Source organism: Tamandua tetradactyla, chromosome 11 (genome assembly GCF_023851605.1).
Source record: "Tamandua tetradactyla isolate mTamTet1 chromosome 11, mTamTet1.pri, whole genome shotgun sequence".
NCBI lineage: Eukaryota > Metazoa > Chordata > Mammalia > Pilosa > Myrmecophagidae > Tamandua > Tamandua tetradactyla.
The window spans coordinates 36,010,388-36,029,516 of record NC_135337.1 but is presented as its reverse complement, the minus strand read 5'-3'; the positions used below and the strand labels follow the sequence as shown (position 1 = coordinate 36,029,516).

Here is a 19,129-nt window from a genome sequence, read left to right as displayed (position 1 = left end):
CAAAATATGTTTAACAACCAATGTTCACATCTTCTATCTATCTTAAAAATCATCTATCTGATGATTTTTCATTAATTAACTCAATTTAATATCAGTTCAAGATTTAAGTTACATAAAGGACTTTAAAATTATTTTCATGTTTGTATATTACAAAATATTATTACTGTTTAAATAAAGTTTCTCAGAATAATGAAAAAAAAAAAAGTCAACCATAAGCTTTTGTCAGTACCTGCACCATTATCTTTTAAACATGTGGTTCATTCACATTGTCTCCTAACTTTGAAAATGCTCTATTTCTTGAGAGGTTTTGCAATATATACTGCTTTTAATAATATTAAAAGTTATTTTATTTTTATTAAATAAAAATAAATATTTTTATTAAAAGTTTGCTAATTTTAATGTAAAGATGGGATATTTTTGAGGTGATTCTAGCATCAGTGAATTTTTGGACTAGATCTTTGGGGTTTGGGCATCTAGTATGAGCACATAACTCCCAATTGAAAATCAGTGTTATGGAGAGCACTTGTTATCAATTGCAGTGTGCCTTTTTTCTTAGATATGATGGAGCAGAAAAAATATTGAGAACTACCAGATTACCCAGAAAGTTTCTTTGAACCTAAGGTTCTGTAGGTTTTAATAATTTCCAAAAATTCTTAGAAAAGTATGTCTATTATAAAACTTAACTTTCTGGTGTCAATTCATTTATTTTGAAGATTCTTGCCTCTGTAAATCAGTTTCTTCTATGTTTTAGTAGATATGTCTTAAATAATCTCAAAATTAAAGTTATTAGGTATTTCTTTTGTTTCAAATGAGGAAGAATTTGAAATTGGATGAAGGGGAGCAGGAATCTTTGCTTGTAGCCATGCATACCACCTGTCCACCCCAAATTAAATTTGAGACGACACTGATAAGAGAGAAATGTGTGTATGTTCTAAATAAGGTTTTTTAAAAGTTCGATTATATACCGTATTTCAAAAGGATAATTTTGCTATTTTTATAGGAATATATTTGTTCCTATTCAATATATTATTTATGGGACATGATACTTGATCAAGGTATTGTTTCATTAACTTTGAACATTTATTATGAGGTGATAGAGTAATAATTTCCTGTGCTATTATTTCTAGTATTGACCGTTAGTAGTTGGGATTCTTCATTTTTATCAAATATTTGTTTGGATCTTTTTTTTTTTTAAAGAAATACTGTATTTTGGAACTGTGAATACAAAGCATTATGCTGAATGTTTTAAAATTATATTAATTCAGGTTCTGCCTATTGTAGTAAGGCTTTTTAATCTTGAGTTGATGGATTAGTCTAAAGGGTTAGTCTATGAACCTCTTGAAGTTATAGAAAAAGTGAGTGTATATGTTGATAGATGGATGAGTGAGGGGACCATAGATTTCGCCATATTCCCAAAGTGGCCTAAAACTCATACAGATTAAGAACTAAATTGAACAAATACATGGTATACTAAGAGTAAAACAAGTAACTTACTCATGACCGTAGCTCAAAAATATTCAGGTTCTTGACAACATGGTAAAATAGAGACCTTTACATGGTATGTACTCAACAGATCATATCCTGCTTTCAAGAGGGCCACTATCTAAAAAGGAAACATTACATGTAATTACAATATATGATAGTGGTATTTTCAAGTTACTTTGGAACTGTGGAGAAAAATCACTTAAGTGCCAAAAGAAATGATTTAAATCATAGCATAAGATTTGAAAGATGATTTGGAGTCTAAAAAGGAATTACTGTTTAGGGATTATGGTATGAGTAAGCCCAGTACATACAGGATAGGGAGCTGTGGAATAGCTTGGCTGTGTTCTAAGAAATGGAAGTAGTTTGGGATGACTATAGCAGAAGTTTTCAACCTCCTTCTTATTCAGCATATCTGACAATAAATAAGATATACTTTCAATAGAACAGCTGTCAACTTTATCAGTCATTTTCAGTAGAAGGCCACACATTCATGGAGAAAAAAACCTGAATCTTCACAAGGGTACCTGTAGTTTAAGGAAGTCCTCAGGTGACTTCAACAGAAAGAGTTTTAAGTGAGTGAGGCATATGAGAGGTGTAACATGGTTGAAAGGCAAACTGGATTATAAAGTACCGTATACAAAATTAAGCAGTTGGGATCCCATCTTATAAGATGTAGGGAGCTGCTAAAAGAGTTTTTGCTGTTAAAAGATTTTTAACCAAGGAAATATTATGATAAATTTAAAGTTTAGAAAGTTCACATTCATCTTTCTCAGATTTCAAGAATGAATTAGAATCTCTCAATTAAAAATAAAATGCTATTGGAAATTTTATCTGTCTTACCAGAATTCCCATATCTCTTATTCATTTGGAGTTATAGTTATCATAAAGTTATATTTGTTTTACTTTTAGTATTTCCTTATCTTTGTTCAGTTTAGAGCAGTGGTTATTAATCTTTTGGGTGTTACAAATCACTTTGAAAATGTGGTGAAGCCTACCGCACACATATTCATCCATCTTTTCTTCAAGGGGTTTATAAACCTCTCAAACTAATCCATCAACCCCATTTGAAAAGCTTTACATTATTAGTGGGCAATTGTGGCTCTAAGCAGCAGCGTTGATTTTTCAGAGTAATTTTCAGAGTAATCTCTGAATACTTGATGTGACATGTTGAGGAAATATCTGTCCTTCCTATATTGGAGTGACAAACCAAGCTATTTAATGAAAATCCAGATTCTTTGCAGTCCCTTGCATCTCCCCCCCCCCCCCCGCCCTCCACCCCCCCATCCACGCCCCAGGGTCTTTTCATAGTTTTTCCTCACTTGTAAATACCTGCTCATTCATCCAATGTCCCAATCCTTTTCACCCCCATTCATCTTCCAGTCTTGCCGTTTTCCAGTCTTATCTATATTCAAGACGTGTGAAACCTTTCTGAATTCTCTCAGCTAAAATTGGTTACTTTTAACTTTCTGATACATGTAATAATATGTATTTCTTTCTCTGTCAAACTGTAAGCTTCAGAAAGTAGCATCCTAACTGATAAAATATTTGTTTTTTCGTTGGATCTGACAATATTTAACATACAGACAATAAGCCATAAATACTGATAGGTATATTAATTATCTTACTTATTTTTGAAAGGTGTGTGTGTGAGAGAAAATATGTGATGTAGTTATTTTTATTTGTCATAACATCCCTGTGAGTTGCAAAACATAGTTAACTTTTATTTAAAAATTACAAAATTTGTAAAATTATTTTCATTTCTAACTGTAAAATATTGGCCATTTCAAATATAATTAAAATGTGGAGTGCTAATTACTTGAGTTAACTCTTTGAAATTATTAACTCATGTGAAATTGCTGGGGTTTTTAATTGAAAATCAGTCAAATATTGGCAATTTCAAAAGGCTCCCAAATCTTTTCAGTCTATCAGCATAAAAACCAGTATTTTTCCAATATGTAAGCCATTTCAGAACTTTTAGATCTACCTTATCTCTTCCTTGAACTTATTAGGAACTCAGTAAAAATCCATGGAGTGCCTGAAAGCATAAAACTGATAGTAAAAATCCATTGAATGCTGGAAGCATAGAACTGACAATGTAGTAACTATAAATTGCCTGTGACTGATAGTATCCAAAGTCAGTTTAAAGAGTCTTCATCATTCTTTGACATCTGTACAGATCCTTCAAATATTGTGTATGGGAAAAATTCACTTTTAAAATGAAATAGAAGTACCATTCCTTGCATGTTGAAATGAAATAGTTAAAGGAATATTTCCAGAAAAATAAAGACAGAACTGTAGTCTCTTCACAGAGTTATAAAGTAATAAAAGAGTAGCATAATTGAACAGCATAGTATTATATAAACAGTTTGCTTAAGACTTTTATATTAGAACTTCATCAAAGTAAATTGTCTTGTCACTATTTTTATTTCTCTAAAAGTGAACATTTGAATGCCAACCATGTGCTAAGCAATTTAATTTTATCTAATGCTTGCAAAAGCCAAATATTTTAGAGAATGTTATCCACATTTTACACATGAAGGAACCTAAGGCTTGCAGAAGATAGATAACTTGCCTAAGTTTACACAGCAATAAGCTTTGGGTTCATGTTTATCTAATTGGAAAACATATTTGTCTCATCAAATCATAGGCATTAGAATACTAAACTTTTTTCTTACTCTGGTCTGATCTCAAAGAAATAGGAAAGTTATTTCAATTTTTCAGTTTGTCTGATGTTCCTAATATTGGATAGGTCGAGAAAGTACAGTAAGAAAAAGGTATCTTCAGTTTAAGTTTGGGAAGGTGAGGAGGTGTATATTGACAAAAGTCTGTATAATATGTCATAGACCAATATCAAATTTGAGCTAGTATCCTTATTGGTAAGGATATAGTTAGCAAATATGTTATTTATATGTGTGTAATTTATTCTGTAAATTGGTAAGTGAGGGACTTAGTGAAACATTTGAGCCTAACTCCTTTGTATGAAATCTAAATACTTTATTAAAGAGCGAGCAATTTCTTATATGATTGACCTTTGAAACAGGAAGAAAAGCTCATAAATTTACGATTATTTTGAGCTTCCAATGTATAGTAACCTAAGTTTGGTATTTAACAGAATATATTTCAGGGCACTTTTCTTTTCCCTTATATAATAGCCGCATTCTTCCTTCTTATAAATATCTTCATCATTTTCTTTATTCAGTGTCATGTAGTATATGAGTATTTGATTTATTGAAATGATGTTAACTTGCCTAATGATTGTCTCTTAGGTTCTAATCTTGAGTCTCTGGGAGGGTGTAGGTTGCTCGTATGCTATTTTTTTTTCAAGTTGATACTGACTATCTTAGTGATAAATGTAGAGGTGCTTAAATGATATGTAAAGATTGGCTTTTCTTGTGAATATACTCTTTAACTTGATGCTTTGTTTTTAACTATCTTTTCTTCTTTGGTAGAGAGAAACCAACCAAGTTTTGGTCATTTATATAATAAAATAATAAATAGCATTAACTCTGACATATGAAATTTGTTTTTTGTTACTGTGTTAGTTTACTGTGGCTGCCGTAATTATCACAAATTTAGTGACTTAAAATAATTCATTTATTTTATAATTTTGTAGTTAAGAAGTCTAAAATGGGTCTCACTGGGTTAAAATCAAGGTAAGGCTTCATTCCCTTATGGAAAATCCAGGGAAGAACTTGGTTCTTTGCTCATTGTAGCTTCTAGAGGCTGTGTGCATTCCTTGACTCACTTATGGCCTTTTTTTCCTAACTTAAAAGCCAGCAACAGTAAGTCCAGTTCTTCTCATATTGCATCACTCTAACATCCTCTTCAGCCTCTTTCTTCTACATTTAAGGACCCTTGTGATTATAGTGGGACCACCCAGAAGATAATCCAGAGTAATTTATCTATTTCAGTGTTAGCTGATTAGCATTCTTAACCCCATCTTCTATCTTAATTCCCCTTTGCCATGTAAATTAAAATATTCACAGGTTCCTAGGATTAGGCTGTAGATATCTTTGGGGATGTGGACATTATTCTCCTTGCCAGAATTCAAAAAAATGGTCAGTTTTTGTGGCTTTCTGTCAATCAAATTCAGTGTGACTAGAATTAATCTGAAGTATGAAAGTGACATCATTTCACCTAATACAGAGCCCTTCTTGAAGTCTTAAGGAATGACAGAAGTTTATTCAGTCTAACTTCTTCCCTTTGCTGAGGTCTCATTTTTTGACAATCAGGGTGTTTCTAGGGAACCTTCAAAATCTCATTTATCAACAGTGTTTATAATTACCATCTCCTACTTAACGGGATTTAAGGGAGCACAAATACTAGCTATGATCATTTGTATTTCTAATTTACCCACAAATGTGAAATTCCATGAAAGTTTTAAATGTAATGAGGGAGAAAGTGATTTTCTAAATTCTCTTAAGCTTATTACCTAGGCATGCATTGCTAATTATCCTTCTTAAGAACCCTTGATTATGATCAAGGAAAATCTTTATACTTTCTGTAAAACAAAGACAGGTGTGGATTTGGTTTTGCATTGTTTTAAAAAACATTAAGATTCATTCCCTTTCTTTCTAATTGTCTTAGCTTATGGAGGTAATTTGCACACTTTGATGGCTCTCTTTTTCTAAATGTATCTACAAGGTTGTCTTGGTTTACCAGGGTCCTATGACAAATACTGCAAATGGGTTGACTTAAATAACAGGAATTTGTTGTCTTGTAGTTTAGGAAGCTAGAAAGCTTGCTGTCTCCCTGTAACATTCTGGTGCTGGCTGCTAGCAGTCCTTGGAGTTCCTTGGCTTTCCTGTCACGTGACAGTGTCCTCTCCTTTCTTTGCTACTATGACTTCCAGGTTCCTTTTATAAGGTCTCAAGTACTCCAGATTATAACCCACTCTTCCTCAGTTGGTCACTCATTAACTAAAAATAACATTTTCAAAAGGTCCTATTTATAGTGGGTTCACACATTTACAGGGACACAAACTAAGAACATGTCTAAGTTGGGGTACATATTTAGTCACCCCAGAGGTTAGATATTATTATATTCAGTGATCATTTGACTCTGTTTTTCACTTGCAGCTATTATTTGATCTTTAAAAACTGTAAAAATGTTTTATTTGTCCCTTTAATTGCTTACATTTTCTAACTTCTTTTTAATAGGATCGGAAACTCCATGGTACAGCTCAACAACTGCTCCAGGACAGCAAGACAAAAATAGAAGTTATAAGGATGCAGATTCTTCAGGCAGTCCAAACTAATGAATTGGCTTTTGATAATGGTGATGGAATATAGATAAATTGTCATTCTTCTTATTAATGTCAGTGTCAGTGGTACCAGTATGAACATATGGTTCTAATGATTCTTGTGTAGGAAAGAGGTAGTGGTTCAAAATTAAAGGGGAGGAAACATTATATTTTTTTAACTTGAATTTTATACTCTTCACATTGGATATATGTCTTCAAGTATTTGGCCCTAATATTTCAAGAAGATAGTGATCTAGAATATATTTCTTCACTTTAGTATATCAAATACTTCTTATCAGTTTTCTTTTTGTTTAAAAGTCTATTTCCTATTTAGAAGATGATTTTGTTTTGTACCTCCACCCCCTCTTTTTAATTCTGGAGAAATTCTTTACAGCTAGTCGCTAAAAGTAGGAGTAGTAGCTATTTCAGTTTCATGATGTTATGTTATACAGATATCTGTGGTTCTAAAATTATTTTTTCAGATCTGTAGTTTAGCTCTATGATGATTAAAATGGGAGGCTGTGAATTTCAACATTGTATCTATTAAATATAATTTTAGTGTTTATTTCTTTAAAGCACTAGCTTATCTTGTAATTTCATATAATAATTCATTTCTTTTTTGTTCTTTTTAATCGCTACCTATTAAAGAATCACATAACTGGTTCAATTGAGGTTTTGTGTTTTTCCTCCTCTAGCAAAACCTGTAATAAGTCCCCTTGAACTTCGGATGGAAGAATTAAGGCATCATTTTAGGATAGAGTTTGCAGTCGCAGAAGGTGCAAAGAATGTGATGAAATTACTTGGCTCAGGAAAAGTAACAGACAGAAAAGCACTTTCAGAAGTAATTTTAAATAAAATTTTTAACTTGCTTAATAAATATATCATTTTTAAAATACGGTTATTTAAATAACAATTGTCTTTTTTCCTGTTAAGGCTCAAGCAAGATTTAATGAATCAAGTCAGAAGTTGGACCTTTTAAAGTATTCATTAGAGCAAAGATTAAATGAACTTCCCAAGAATCATCCCAAAAGCAGTATTATTATTGAGGAGCTTTCACTTGTTGCCTCACCAACACTAAGTCCACGTCAAAGTATGATATCTACACAAAACCAATATAGTACACTATCCAAACCAGCAGCATTAACAGGTATGTAGTATTATGTGATTATGTGATTTCACACTCATCTTTCCCTGGTTCAGGAAGTGTAAAAAAAGTACACACAGACTTTTAAAAATTTGTGATTAAATGCATATAACATAAATAGTTACCATTTTAATGATTTTAAAGTATGCACTTCAGTTGTGCAGTATCACGATGTTGTGCTGCTATCACCACTATCTAGTTCCATAACATTTTCATCACTCTAAAAAAATCCCTGTGTTCATTAAGTAGACTCTTCCCTCCTTCTAACTCCTGACGACCATCAGTCTTTCTGTATGGATTTTCCTAGTCTAGATATTTCCTGTGAATGTAATCATAAAATATGTGGTCTTTTGTAACTGACTTCTTTCACTTAGCATAATGTTTTCAAGGTTTATCCATGTTGTACTATGTATCAGTACTTCATTCCTTTTTATGGCTGAATAGTATTCTATTTTGTAGTTATATACCTCATTTTGCCTCTCCAAATATATGAATGAACATTTAGGTTGTTTTCATCTTCTGATTATTATGAATAATACTGCAAATGAACATTTGTGTAAGTTTTTTTTGTTTGCTTGTTTTTTCTTTTAACACCTGCTTTTAGTTCTTTTGGGAGTAAAATTGCTGGGTCACAATGGCAGTTTTATGTTTAACATTTTGAACAACTGCCAAACAGTTTTCCATAGCAGTTTCTTTCTGTCTCTTTCTGTCTTTGGACATAAAGTATATATGCTTCTGTAGACAGCATATCGTTGAATTGTGTTTTGTTTATCCATTCTTTCAATCTCTCCCTTTGAATTGAAAAGTTTAATCCATTTACATTTATCTTCCTCTGATACCTTCTCCTGTGTTTTTTGTTTGTTTTTCCTTTCCATATACTATTTTGATCACCTCTTCCTTTCCTTTTTGTGTATTTTTTACTTATTTTTTTAGTGGCCACCATGGTAATTAAAATTAACATCCTAAATTATAGCAGTCTAGTTTGAATTGATACCATGCTTCTTCAGTTGCCTAAATGTGTACTCCTATACAGCTCTGCCCCCTCTTTATATTGTTGTACATATTACATGTTTATACATTGTGTACCTGTTAACATAGATTTATACTAGTTGTCTCTTAAATCATATAGGGAAAAAAATATGTTACTGACTTTATTTTCCTGGTTAGTTAATTTTACTTTTGTTCTGTATTTCTGTATATAACTTCAGCTTACTGTCCACTGTCTTTTCATTTCAACCTTAGGCCTTCCTGTAACATTTCTTATAGGGCAGGTCAGTCAACTTTTGTCTTCATTTCTCTTTTATTTTTGAAGGAAAATTTTGCCAGGTACAGAATTATTTGTTAACAGGTGTTTTTTCTTTTAGCACTTTGAAAATATTAACCCTCTCCCTTCTGGTTTCTGATGAGAAATTGGCTGTTAATCTTTTTGAGGTTCCCTTGTACATGATGAGCTTCTACTTTCCTGTTACTTCTTGTATTCTCTCCTTTGGCTTTGGCTTTTGACAGTTTAGTTATAATGTACCTCAATATGGATCTCTTTGAATTTATCCTACTTGAGGTTTGTTGAGCTTCTAGGATGTACAAATTAACATCTTTCATCAAATTTGGAAGTTTTCAGGCATTATTTCTTTAAATATTCTTTCTTCACTTTCCTCCTTCTGGTATTCCTTGATGGTGTCCAGCAGGTTTTGTACACAGTGTTTATTTTTCTTTGTTTTTTTTTTCCTTTTCTTTTTCTTTCATACTGAATTCTTTCTTCTGCATGCTCAAATCTGCTTTTTATGTCACTTTAGTAAATTTTTTCACTTCATTTATTTAACTTTCAGCTTTGGATCTCTCTTCAGTTCTTTTAATAATTTCTATTTCTTGATATTCTATATCTGTTACAGTATCATTTTCCTGGTTTCCTTTAGTTTTTTTATTCATGGTATCCTTAATTTCATAAGGAAGCCAATTTCAAGTCTTTATCGAATTAAGTCTGTTTGGCCTTCCTTTATTGACTTCTTTAAACTACTTTTTGTAAAGACTGTATTTTGTGTGTGTATTCACAGAAGGCTCTGTTTCATTAGCTTAGTGTTCAGCTAATGGTCTGACATAGATTTCCTTAAACACCCGGAGGCAAAAAAGAAAAAATGCAGTCTTTGCAGTTGATCTGTTTATGTTTTCTGGCATGCCATCAACCCTAAGCCAGGCCATTTATAACTATTCACCTTCACTTCATTCTTATGCAGTACTTGAAAGTTACCTTTTCAAAGCCTTTATTTCTTAAAGCATCTGATTGATGCTTTTTCTTCCCATGCTTTTTGGCACGTATTTTTTTGCTTTTCTTCTGTTGCTTTTTGGCACATCTTTTTTTTTTTTCATGGACAGACACCAGGAATCGAACCTGGGTCTCTGACATCGCAGGTGAGAATTCTGCCACTGAGCCACCATCGCACCATCCTCTGGCACATCTTTTATTTGTCCCAATTCTTACCCTTTGTCATGGGCTATAGCAGCTAGATCCCTGTAAATGTTTTGGACAAATGCTCTCTGCCCTCTAATTAGCTGTTTATCCTCCATAAGAAAATCCCAGGTAAGCAAAATAAAAGCAAGCTCTTTATATTAGTCCTTTGGCCCCCAGATAGGTTAAACAGCAACCATAATCTTTGAGACAAAATCTATTCTGTTCCCTCCTGCACCAGAAACCTACACTGGAAATGTGGGCTTCCATTTTCAAAGACTATCCTTAATCTGTTCGAGGGAATGGGGTAAAGTAAATTCAAGTGCTTCAAAACTCTCTTACCAGGTCTAATAACCTTTTTTTGAATGAACATTCACTTAGTTGCTGTAAACCTTTGACTATTTTCCAGAGTGCCAGTAAAGCTGATTTTGGCACATTTTGACATTTTTTCTCAGGGTTTCTGTAGAGGAACCACCCTTGGAGTTTACTCCACCGTTTTCACTGGTGTCATCTATGAAGAATTTTATGGCCCTTATAAATATGACATATTTTTTACACAGACTTATCCCAGCTCCAGAATCCTTAAAAAAATTTTTTCTCAATGTCAGAAAGGGCTTCACTTTATTAATAAAGGCATTCAATATTTTTAAGTTATAAAAGTGTTCCAGGAGAAACCAAGATGTCTGATTAGGGAAACGTTGAGCTCACTTCTCTCCCAGAAAACCAACTAGGGCACAGGCAGAAACTTTACAGAACTATGGTTCTGGGCCTCTAGAGATTGGGAGAGAATACTGTGCAACACCCAGGAAAGTGTGGGACAAAGAGAGAAGCTGTGGTGAGAGATCGTAAGAAACCCCCTTAGCCCCAGCCCCTGTTGTCCAGTTCCTGGAGGGTAGACAGCTGTAGAGAGAGGCACAGAGGTGCACTTCTCCAAACGCAGGATATGACAGAGTCCAGTACTGTTCCAGCTTTTGGCTGGTGAATTTGGACTACTGGGACGTGCAGTTTCAGCCCACTGAGCCCAGCATTGCTGCACTGTTCTCTGGATCAGGCAGGGAATTAAGAACAACCTGCCTTCTAGGGGCTGAGGGAAATAGGTTACCCAAAGAGTACCATCTGCTGGCAGGCAAGGAAAATGCACCTCCAAATCACACACTTGGGAAGTAGAACTAAAGATTTTTTTGGCATTTTACCTGACCCTTTCTCTGGGACTCTATGGAATAGTATGCATCCTCTTTGTGTGTCCCTGGCCCAGCCCTGGTTGGGTATACTGATGAACCAAGTGTCGAAGAAGAGCATTAACACAAAGCCGGTAAAAAAAAAAAATCTTTGATGAAAGAGAGTATGGCCTCAGCATAAACTCACCAAGATAATCTGATGCCCAGACATCAGCAAAAATTACAAACCATACCAAGAAGCTGGAAGGTATGACCCATCCAGAGGAACAGATTGGGAAGGCAGAGGAGATACAGAATTTGCAGCAACCTAATCACAAATGTTCAAACAAATCTCCTAAATCAATTCAGATAGATGGCTAAAAAGATAAAAGTTATTAAGACACTGGATGAGTATAGAGAAAAATTTGAAAACATGCAAAGAAAAATAATATGAGAATGAAAACCACAATAAATGAAAGTGAAAATACACTAGAGGCACACGATGGCTGATTTGAAGAGCCAGGTGAAAGCATCTGTGAGCTAGAAGACAGGATCCAGATTAAACAGATGGAAGAACAGATAGAGGGGAAAAATGGGAAAAACTGATCAGGGTCTCAGGAAACCGATCAACAATATGAAGCACACAAATATTCACATCATGGATGTACCAGAAGTAGAAGAGAAGGGAAAAGTGACAGAAGAAATATTTGAGGAAATAATGGCCAAAAATTTCCCAACTCTTAGGAAAAAACATAGATACCCAGGTCCAAGAAATTTATTCCAAACCAAATAAATCCAAACAGACCTACTCCAAGACACATACTAATCGAATGCCAAATACCAAAGAATTCTGAAAGCAAGAGACTCATTACATACAAGGAATCCCCAATAAAACTAATATCCACTTCCTCATCAGAAGTCTCAGAGTAAAGAAGGCAGTGATGTAATCTATTTAAGGTACTGAAAGAGGAGAACTGCCAACCAAGAATTCCCTATCCAGCAAAATTGTCCATCAAAAATGAGGGAATAATTTAAGAGCTTCACAGATAAGCAGAAGCTAAGATCATTGACAAGAGAACTGCCCTGCAAGAAATACTAAAGAGAGTCCTAGAGACTAAAAGGAAAAGACAGGATAGAGAGGTTTAGAGGAGAGTGTAGAAATGAAGAGTATCAGTAAAGGTAATTAAAAGGTTAAAAAAAAAAAAAAAGAAGCAAAAATAAAACATGACATAAAAACCAAAGGGTAAAATGTTCCTGTAAGTACTGCCATTACAATAATTTTCTTACTTAAGATCCATTGAATGTGAATGAATTTAACTCTGTTCTTATCATTTGCAATTTATAATTTCATCCCTGAGGCCATTTATTCTTAATATATTTAATGATATAGTTTATATCTGTCCTAATGTATTGTTTTTATATATGTCCCATCCATTCTTTAATCTCCCTTTTCTTCTTTTTACTGCCTTCTTTTACAATGAAAATTGTACTAGTTGCTATTACTATATAACAAATTACCCCAGGTTTAATGGCCTAAAACACTACCTACTCATTTTCTCACAGTTTCTGTACATCAAGAATCTGGGCACAATTTAACTAATTCTGCTTCATTGTGTCTCACAAGGTTGTAGTCAGACTTATCAACCTGGACTGCAGTCCCAAGACAAGGTTTGATTGGGGAAGTATCCGTTTCCAGACTCACTGAAATGGCTGTTGGCAGGGTTCTACTCCTTGAGGGCTGTTTGAGATTCTTAGTTCCTCATTAGCATTTGGTTGGAGGCTGTCCTTAATTTCTTGCTATATAGAACCCTCCGACTTGCTTGTTTGGAGTAAGCATGTCAGAGGAACAAGAGAGTATTAGCAAGACAGTCAGAAATTGCCTTACCCCCATCCAGTGCTGTGTTTGTGTACATGTGCATTTTAATTTGACATTGTAATTTTCATCTTTATAAGTTTGGTTTGGTTTTTTTTTTTCCTTGTCTCTGCTCAGTATTTGAACAGGTAAAATACAGTTCTAATAACCGTTTTACTCTCCTTGTCTGTTAATCCTAACATTTATGTCAGTTCTCAACTGTTTTTAATTGATTTGATTTTCCCCTCATGGATCATGTTTTTCTATTTCTTTACTTGCCTCATATGATAGGCAAAAATCTAAGAATGATCTCTGGAGACCCTTGCCCTTGTATAATTCTCCCCTGTGTATATAGTGCAACATCATTCCTCCTGTGGTTAGATTATGTTGCATGGCAAACAGTAGGTGTTTTGCAGATGAGTTAAGGTTATTAATCAGTTGAATTTGAGCTAATCAAAAATGCAAGTCTCTAGGTGGGCCTAATCTGATCGCATGACCCCTTTAAAAGCACATTTTCTCAGGTCAGTGGTGGAAAGGGAAGTCAGAGAGACTTCACTCAAGAGAGGGATTTGGCATGTCACTACTGACATAAAGATGGAGGGGGCCCCAAGATCAAAATGCCTGTGGCCTCTAGAACATGAGAATATTCTCCGACAGTTAGCCAGCAGAGAAACAGGAACATCAGTCTTATAACCATAAGGAACTGGATTCTGACAACAACCTAAATGAGCTTAGAAACAAATTCTTCCTCAGAGCTTCCAGATAAGAACCCCACCTGCTGACACCATCATTTCTTCCCTGTAAGATCTTGATTATAGAATACAACTCAGTCTACTCCAACTTCTGACTTAACAGAATAGTGAGATAGTAACTGAGTATTGTTTTAAACTACTAAGTTTGTGGTAATTTGTTAAACAGCAATAGAAAACTAAAATAAAGGTCTTTGGGATACTCACATGGAAAAAGAATGAAATGTGACCCTGTCATCCAGCATACAAGAAAAAAAGGTAATCTTTGATTAGATGCCAGGCATTGTAAATTTTACCTTGTTGGGTGCTGGTTATTCTTGTCTCCCTATAAATACCCTTGAAATGTGTTTGGGGTTATAGTTCTTATTTGGAAACAGTTCTTTCAGGATTTACTTTAATTTTTTTTTTTTAATGAGATCAGAGCTGTGTTTAGTCTAGGGATAATTATTCAGTACTACTGCAGCAGGACTTCTAGTTACTCTCCAATGTGCCATAAAGTATGAGGCTTTCAAGTCTGCTTAGTAGAAGTAGATAATAGTCCTACCTGTGTGTGCAAAGTGTGCTTCCTTCTGATACTCTCAGGTGTTTTTTTCTCCTGATTTAGTTTGTTTCTGCACAGGCATGTGCTGATAGTATTTTGCTAAATAATCTATGGGGATACTCTGTAGATTTCAGGAGATTTCTCTCAGAACAGTTTTCTCCTCCCATTACTCTGCCCTACAACTCTCACTCCTTAGGTGTATCCTTAGACTCTCAGTTTTTTCTCCTCAAGTCAGGTAAACATGGGACTGCCCGAGTTCCTTTTTCCTGTACTGTGTTCTTGAAACTCTTAAGACATAAATTGGGACAATCTGAGGGCTTATCTTATTTGTTTCCTATCTCTCAGGGATCACTGTTTTCCACCATCTGATTTCAATGTCTTTAAACTGATTTTTCGTTTATTTTGTCCAGTATTTTATTTATTTCATTTGGGAATATAAATGCAATCCCACTTACTGCTTTGTTTAGAAACAAATATCCATTACTTTTAATTAATTAAAAACTCTAAATAAAATCAACTTTTGGTGATTTAAGTTAAATGACAGCTCTTAGCAAGAAATAGTCTTACTAAAGTGTTATGCTATATGCAATATATTTTTTTAATATGAAGCACAATTTCTTTTTTTAGTACACTAAGTCTAGCCCATATGATGACAAAGCAATGTATCCAGATGTTCTAACTCATCGTTCCTCATTTCAATTTTGAGCACTGTAATAGCCAGGGTTCTCTAGGCAAACAGACCAACAGAAGATATCTATCAATGTGAGATTTTATAAAAGTCTTTCACGTAACTGTGGGGATGCACAAGTCCATATTCCATAGAGCAGACTGCAAGCTAGCAACTCCTAAGAAATATCTTCAACGAATTCCCCAGGAGAGGCTAGCTAACTGAAGTAGAGAGAGAGATTCTCTCTTCTAACTTCTCCTTTCAAGCCTTCAACTGATTAGATTAAACATCATTCATTATGTGAGGCACTACCCTTAACAGACTGCATATGTAATGAACCAAAGATGGAATCAATGCGCAGATAATTTAAATCCACAAAATGTCATCATAGCAACAGATAGGCCAGTGCTTACATGGCCAGACAACTGGGAACCATCACCTGGCTAAGTTGGCACATGAACTTAACCATCACAGTCTACCCCTTGTCAGCTCGGCAGCCATACACATAACCTTAAACCATGCTTAATTTCTAAATAAAAAAAACAGTAACAGACATGTTTCTTACCTAACAATATTGAACTATCCTGCATACAACTGAAAAGACAGAAAATCTCTCCAGAATAGGGTGCAAATCGTTGGGTAATATTCACTCTTGAACTTAGTATCATATAACTTAAATACCACAACATGAACAGTACAACTTATGTCATATGATAAGGGGATAACATAGGAAAGAAAATATTTGGTTTGTGTTCAAACACAAACGTAGGGAAGAAATAGTCACACTGTTACACTCCTCATTTCTGTTACTAGTCACGTGGTTGTAGTTCATATTTATCACTATCTTCTTCCACTACCCTTTCCATGTTCCCTTTAACCTCAGGGAGCACCTCAGCTGGCTGTAGATCTTTGCCTCGTGGGTTGACCCAAACCTTCATCCCTGATGTTTCTGGGCTTTTGGTACTCCTGCCTGCATTGGGTTGTTGCAGTTTTCCCTTGACTTTAATCACAGTGTATGGTAGTACTAAGAGAGATACCCTCGGGGATCTCCTGTCTTCCAGGAAAACTCTTCTTTACCTCCATTGTGTAATTGCGGTCCTATTTCCTCTTGATACTATCAGTTACCCCAGCCAAGACAGTTATCCCTTCCTTTGCCTGTTGATTCACAGTAATGAGAAGCCCAGGGTAGGCAGGTGACACTCTTAATTTCCAGTTTAGTGGGGTAGATGTGTCTCGTGGTGAAAATACTGCTTCTGGAACTAAAACCTGTAGAACAGCAGAGCTCAAGGTTTCAGGGACAGGAAGAAAATTTTTGTCGTGGATCACTAGGGGTAATACCACTTCTACTTCACACCTTGATTTCTGGACCCATGAATTCTGGCTGTGAGAGAAGCAGCATCATAAAGTGAGCACTGATTCACAGTATATACACCCTTCTGGAAAACATTGCCCTATCCCTACAAGGTATTGCCACCCAGTTGGCTCTGTAATTTGAGTCTACAAAAGGCCATTCCACTGTTTTATCAATCCAACTGCTTCAGGATGATGGAAAATATAATAAGACCAGAGAATTCCATGAGCATATGCCTATTCCCGCACTTCATCCTTGCTCAGAAGCAATGCTGTATGAAATACCTTGATGGCATTCTGTAAGTCCATGGATGGTAGCTTTGGCAGAAGCATTGTGGGCAGGGAAAGCAAATCCCTATCCAGAGTTATGTATCTTTTCCAGTTTAGAACAAATCACTGCCACTTCTATGATGGAAATGGTCCAGTGTAATTGACCTGCCACCACATGGCAGGCTTATTACCTTGGGAAATTGTGCCATATAGGAGGCTGAGTATAGGTCTTTGCTACTGGCAGATTCGGCACTCAGCAGTGGCCATAGCTAGATCAGCCTTGGTGAGTGGAAGTCCATGTTGCTGATCCCATGCATAACCTCCATCCTTACCACCGTGACCACTTTGTTCATGAGCCCACTGAAAAATGACAGGAGTGGCAGGGTAAAGAGGCTTTCTGATATCCACAGAACTGTTCATCTTACCCACTTGATTATTAAAATCTTCCTCTGCTGTAGTCACCCTCTGATGAACATTCACATGGGACACAAATATCTTCATGTTTTTTGCCCACTCAGAAAAGTCTATCCACATACCTCTTCCCCAGACCTCTTTGTCACCAGTCTTCCAATTGTGGTCTTTCTAAGTTCCTGACCATGTAGCTAGACCATTATCAGCAGTCCATAAATCAGTATACCAGTGCATCTCCTGCAAGGTCTCCTTCCAATCAAAATGAACAACCAGGTGCACTGCTCAAAGTTCCATCCACTGGGAGGATTTTCCTCACCACTGTCTTTCAGGGACATCCCAGAAAGGGGCTGCAGTTGTCCACTTTCTCTTGGTACCTGCGTATTGTGCAGAACCATCTGTAAGCCAGGTCTGAGTTTTCTTTTCCTCAGTCGGCTAACTATAAGGAACTCCTCAAGAGGCCATAGCTATGGGCTGGAAAAGAGAAGGTAATGTGGCAGGAATGGGGGCCGTGGGCATTTGGGCCACTTCCTCATGTAACCTTCTTCTGCCTTCAGGACCCACTCAGGCCTGATTTCTTATATACTAATTCCATTTTATGATGGAGTGCTGCTGTTCATGCCCAGCTTTATGGCTTGGTGGGTCAGACAACACCCAGCTCTCTAAGAGGAAACTCAGGTTTCTTTGATAACTTGGTGGTTACTCATGGTTAAATTTCAGTCTCTACTAACGCCCACTAGAGAAACTCTTGTTTTCTCAAAATGAGTAATTATCAGCAGAGTATGGCAAAATCCTAAAGGCCTGTGTTGTGATTCTCCTATAGGGGCCTGTCAAAGGCTCTAGGCAGCATCTCTATTTGCCACTTATACTTCCAGTAACATTGGATCTGCTGGATCATATGGTCCAAGTGGCAGAGCAGCTTGTACAGCAGCTGGGACTTGTCACAGAACCTCCTCTTGATCTGGTCTCCACTCAAAACTGGCAGCTTTTCTGGTCACTCAGTAAATGGGCCAGAGTAGCACACTCAAATGAGGAATATGTTGGCTCCAAAATCCAAAGATGCCAATTAAAAAGATACTAAAAAAAAAAAAAAAAAAAAAAAAGTGCCTCTTTTTTGTCATAGGAGGGGCCTAATGTAACAGATTATCCTTCACCTGAGAAGGGATATCTCAACATGCCTTGCAGCACTTGATACTTAGAATTTTCACTGCAGTGAAAAGCCCCTGTATTTCTGTCTCCCATCCTCTGACATGTAACAGCCTTAACAATAAGTCTAGATTCGTTGCTGCTTCTTGCTCTCTAGGTCATGTCAACATGAGATCATCATTATAATGGGTCAGTGTGATGTCTTGTGGGGAGGAGAAATGATCAAGTTTCCTGCAAACAAAATTCGGACTTAGGGCTGGAGAGTTGATATACCGCTGAGGTAGGATAGTGAAGGTATACTGATGGTCTTGCCCTCTGAAAGCAAGCTGTTTCTGTGGTCTTTACTAACAGCTATTGAGAAAAAAAGTGTCTGCGAGATCAATAACTGCATACCAGGTATCAGGGGATATGTTGATTTGCTCAAGCAATACCACATCTGGAACAGCATCTGCAGTTGGAGTCACCACCTGCTTAAATTCATGATACTTCCAAAACACATCTGTTTTCTGCACAGGCCAAATAAGGAAGTTGAATGGGGATATGGTGGGAATTACCGTTCCTTCCTCCTTCAGCTCCTTAAGAGTGACACTAATCTCTGCAATCCCTCCAGGAGTCTGGTGTGGCTTCTGATTTACTATTTTGCTAGATAGGGGCAGTTCTGCTGGCTTCTACTTG

The 19,129-nt window shown here is 35.8% G+C and overlaps 1 protein-coding gene across 3 annotated transcripts in view; it reads left to right on the top strand.

Moving 5' to 3' along the window:
- Positions 1-19,129, top strand: part of PKN2 (protein kinase N2) — a 158,265-nt gene that overhangs the window by 95,548 nt on the left and 43,588 nt on the right. For all 3 annotated transcript variants that reach the window (XM_077120365.1, XM_077120364.1, XM_077120363.1), the window contains 3 exons: positions 6,645-6,762; positions 7,423-7,568; positions 7,661-7,874. In XM_077120365.1, the coding sequence (XP_076976480.1) occupies positions 6,645-6,762; positions 7,423-7,568; positions 7,661-7,874 (478 nt within the window). The remainder of the gene's footprint in view (positions 1-6,644; positions 6,763-7,422; positions 7,569-7,660; positions 7,875-19,129) is intronic.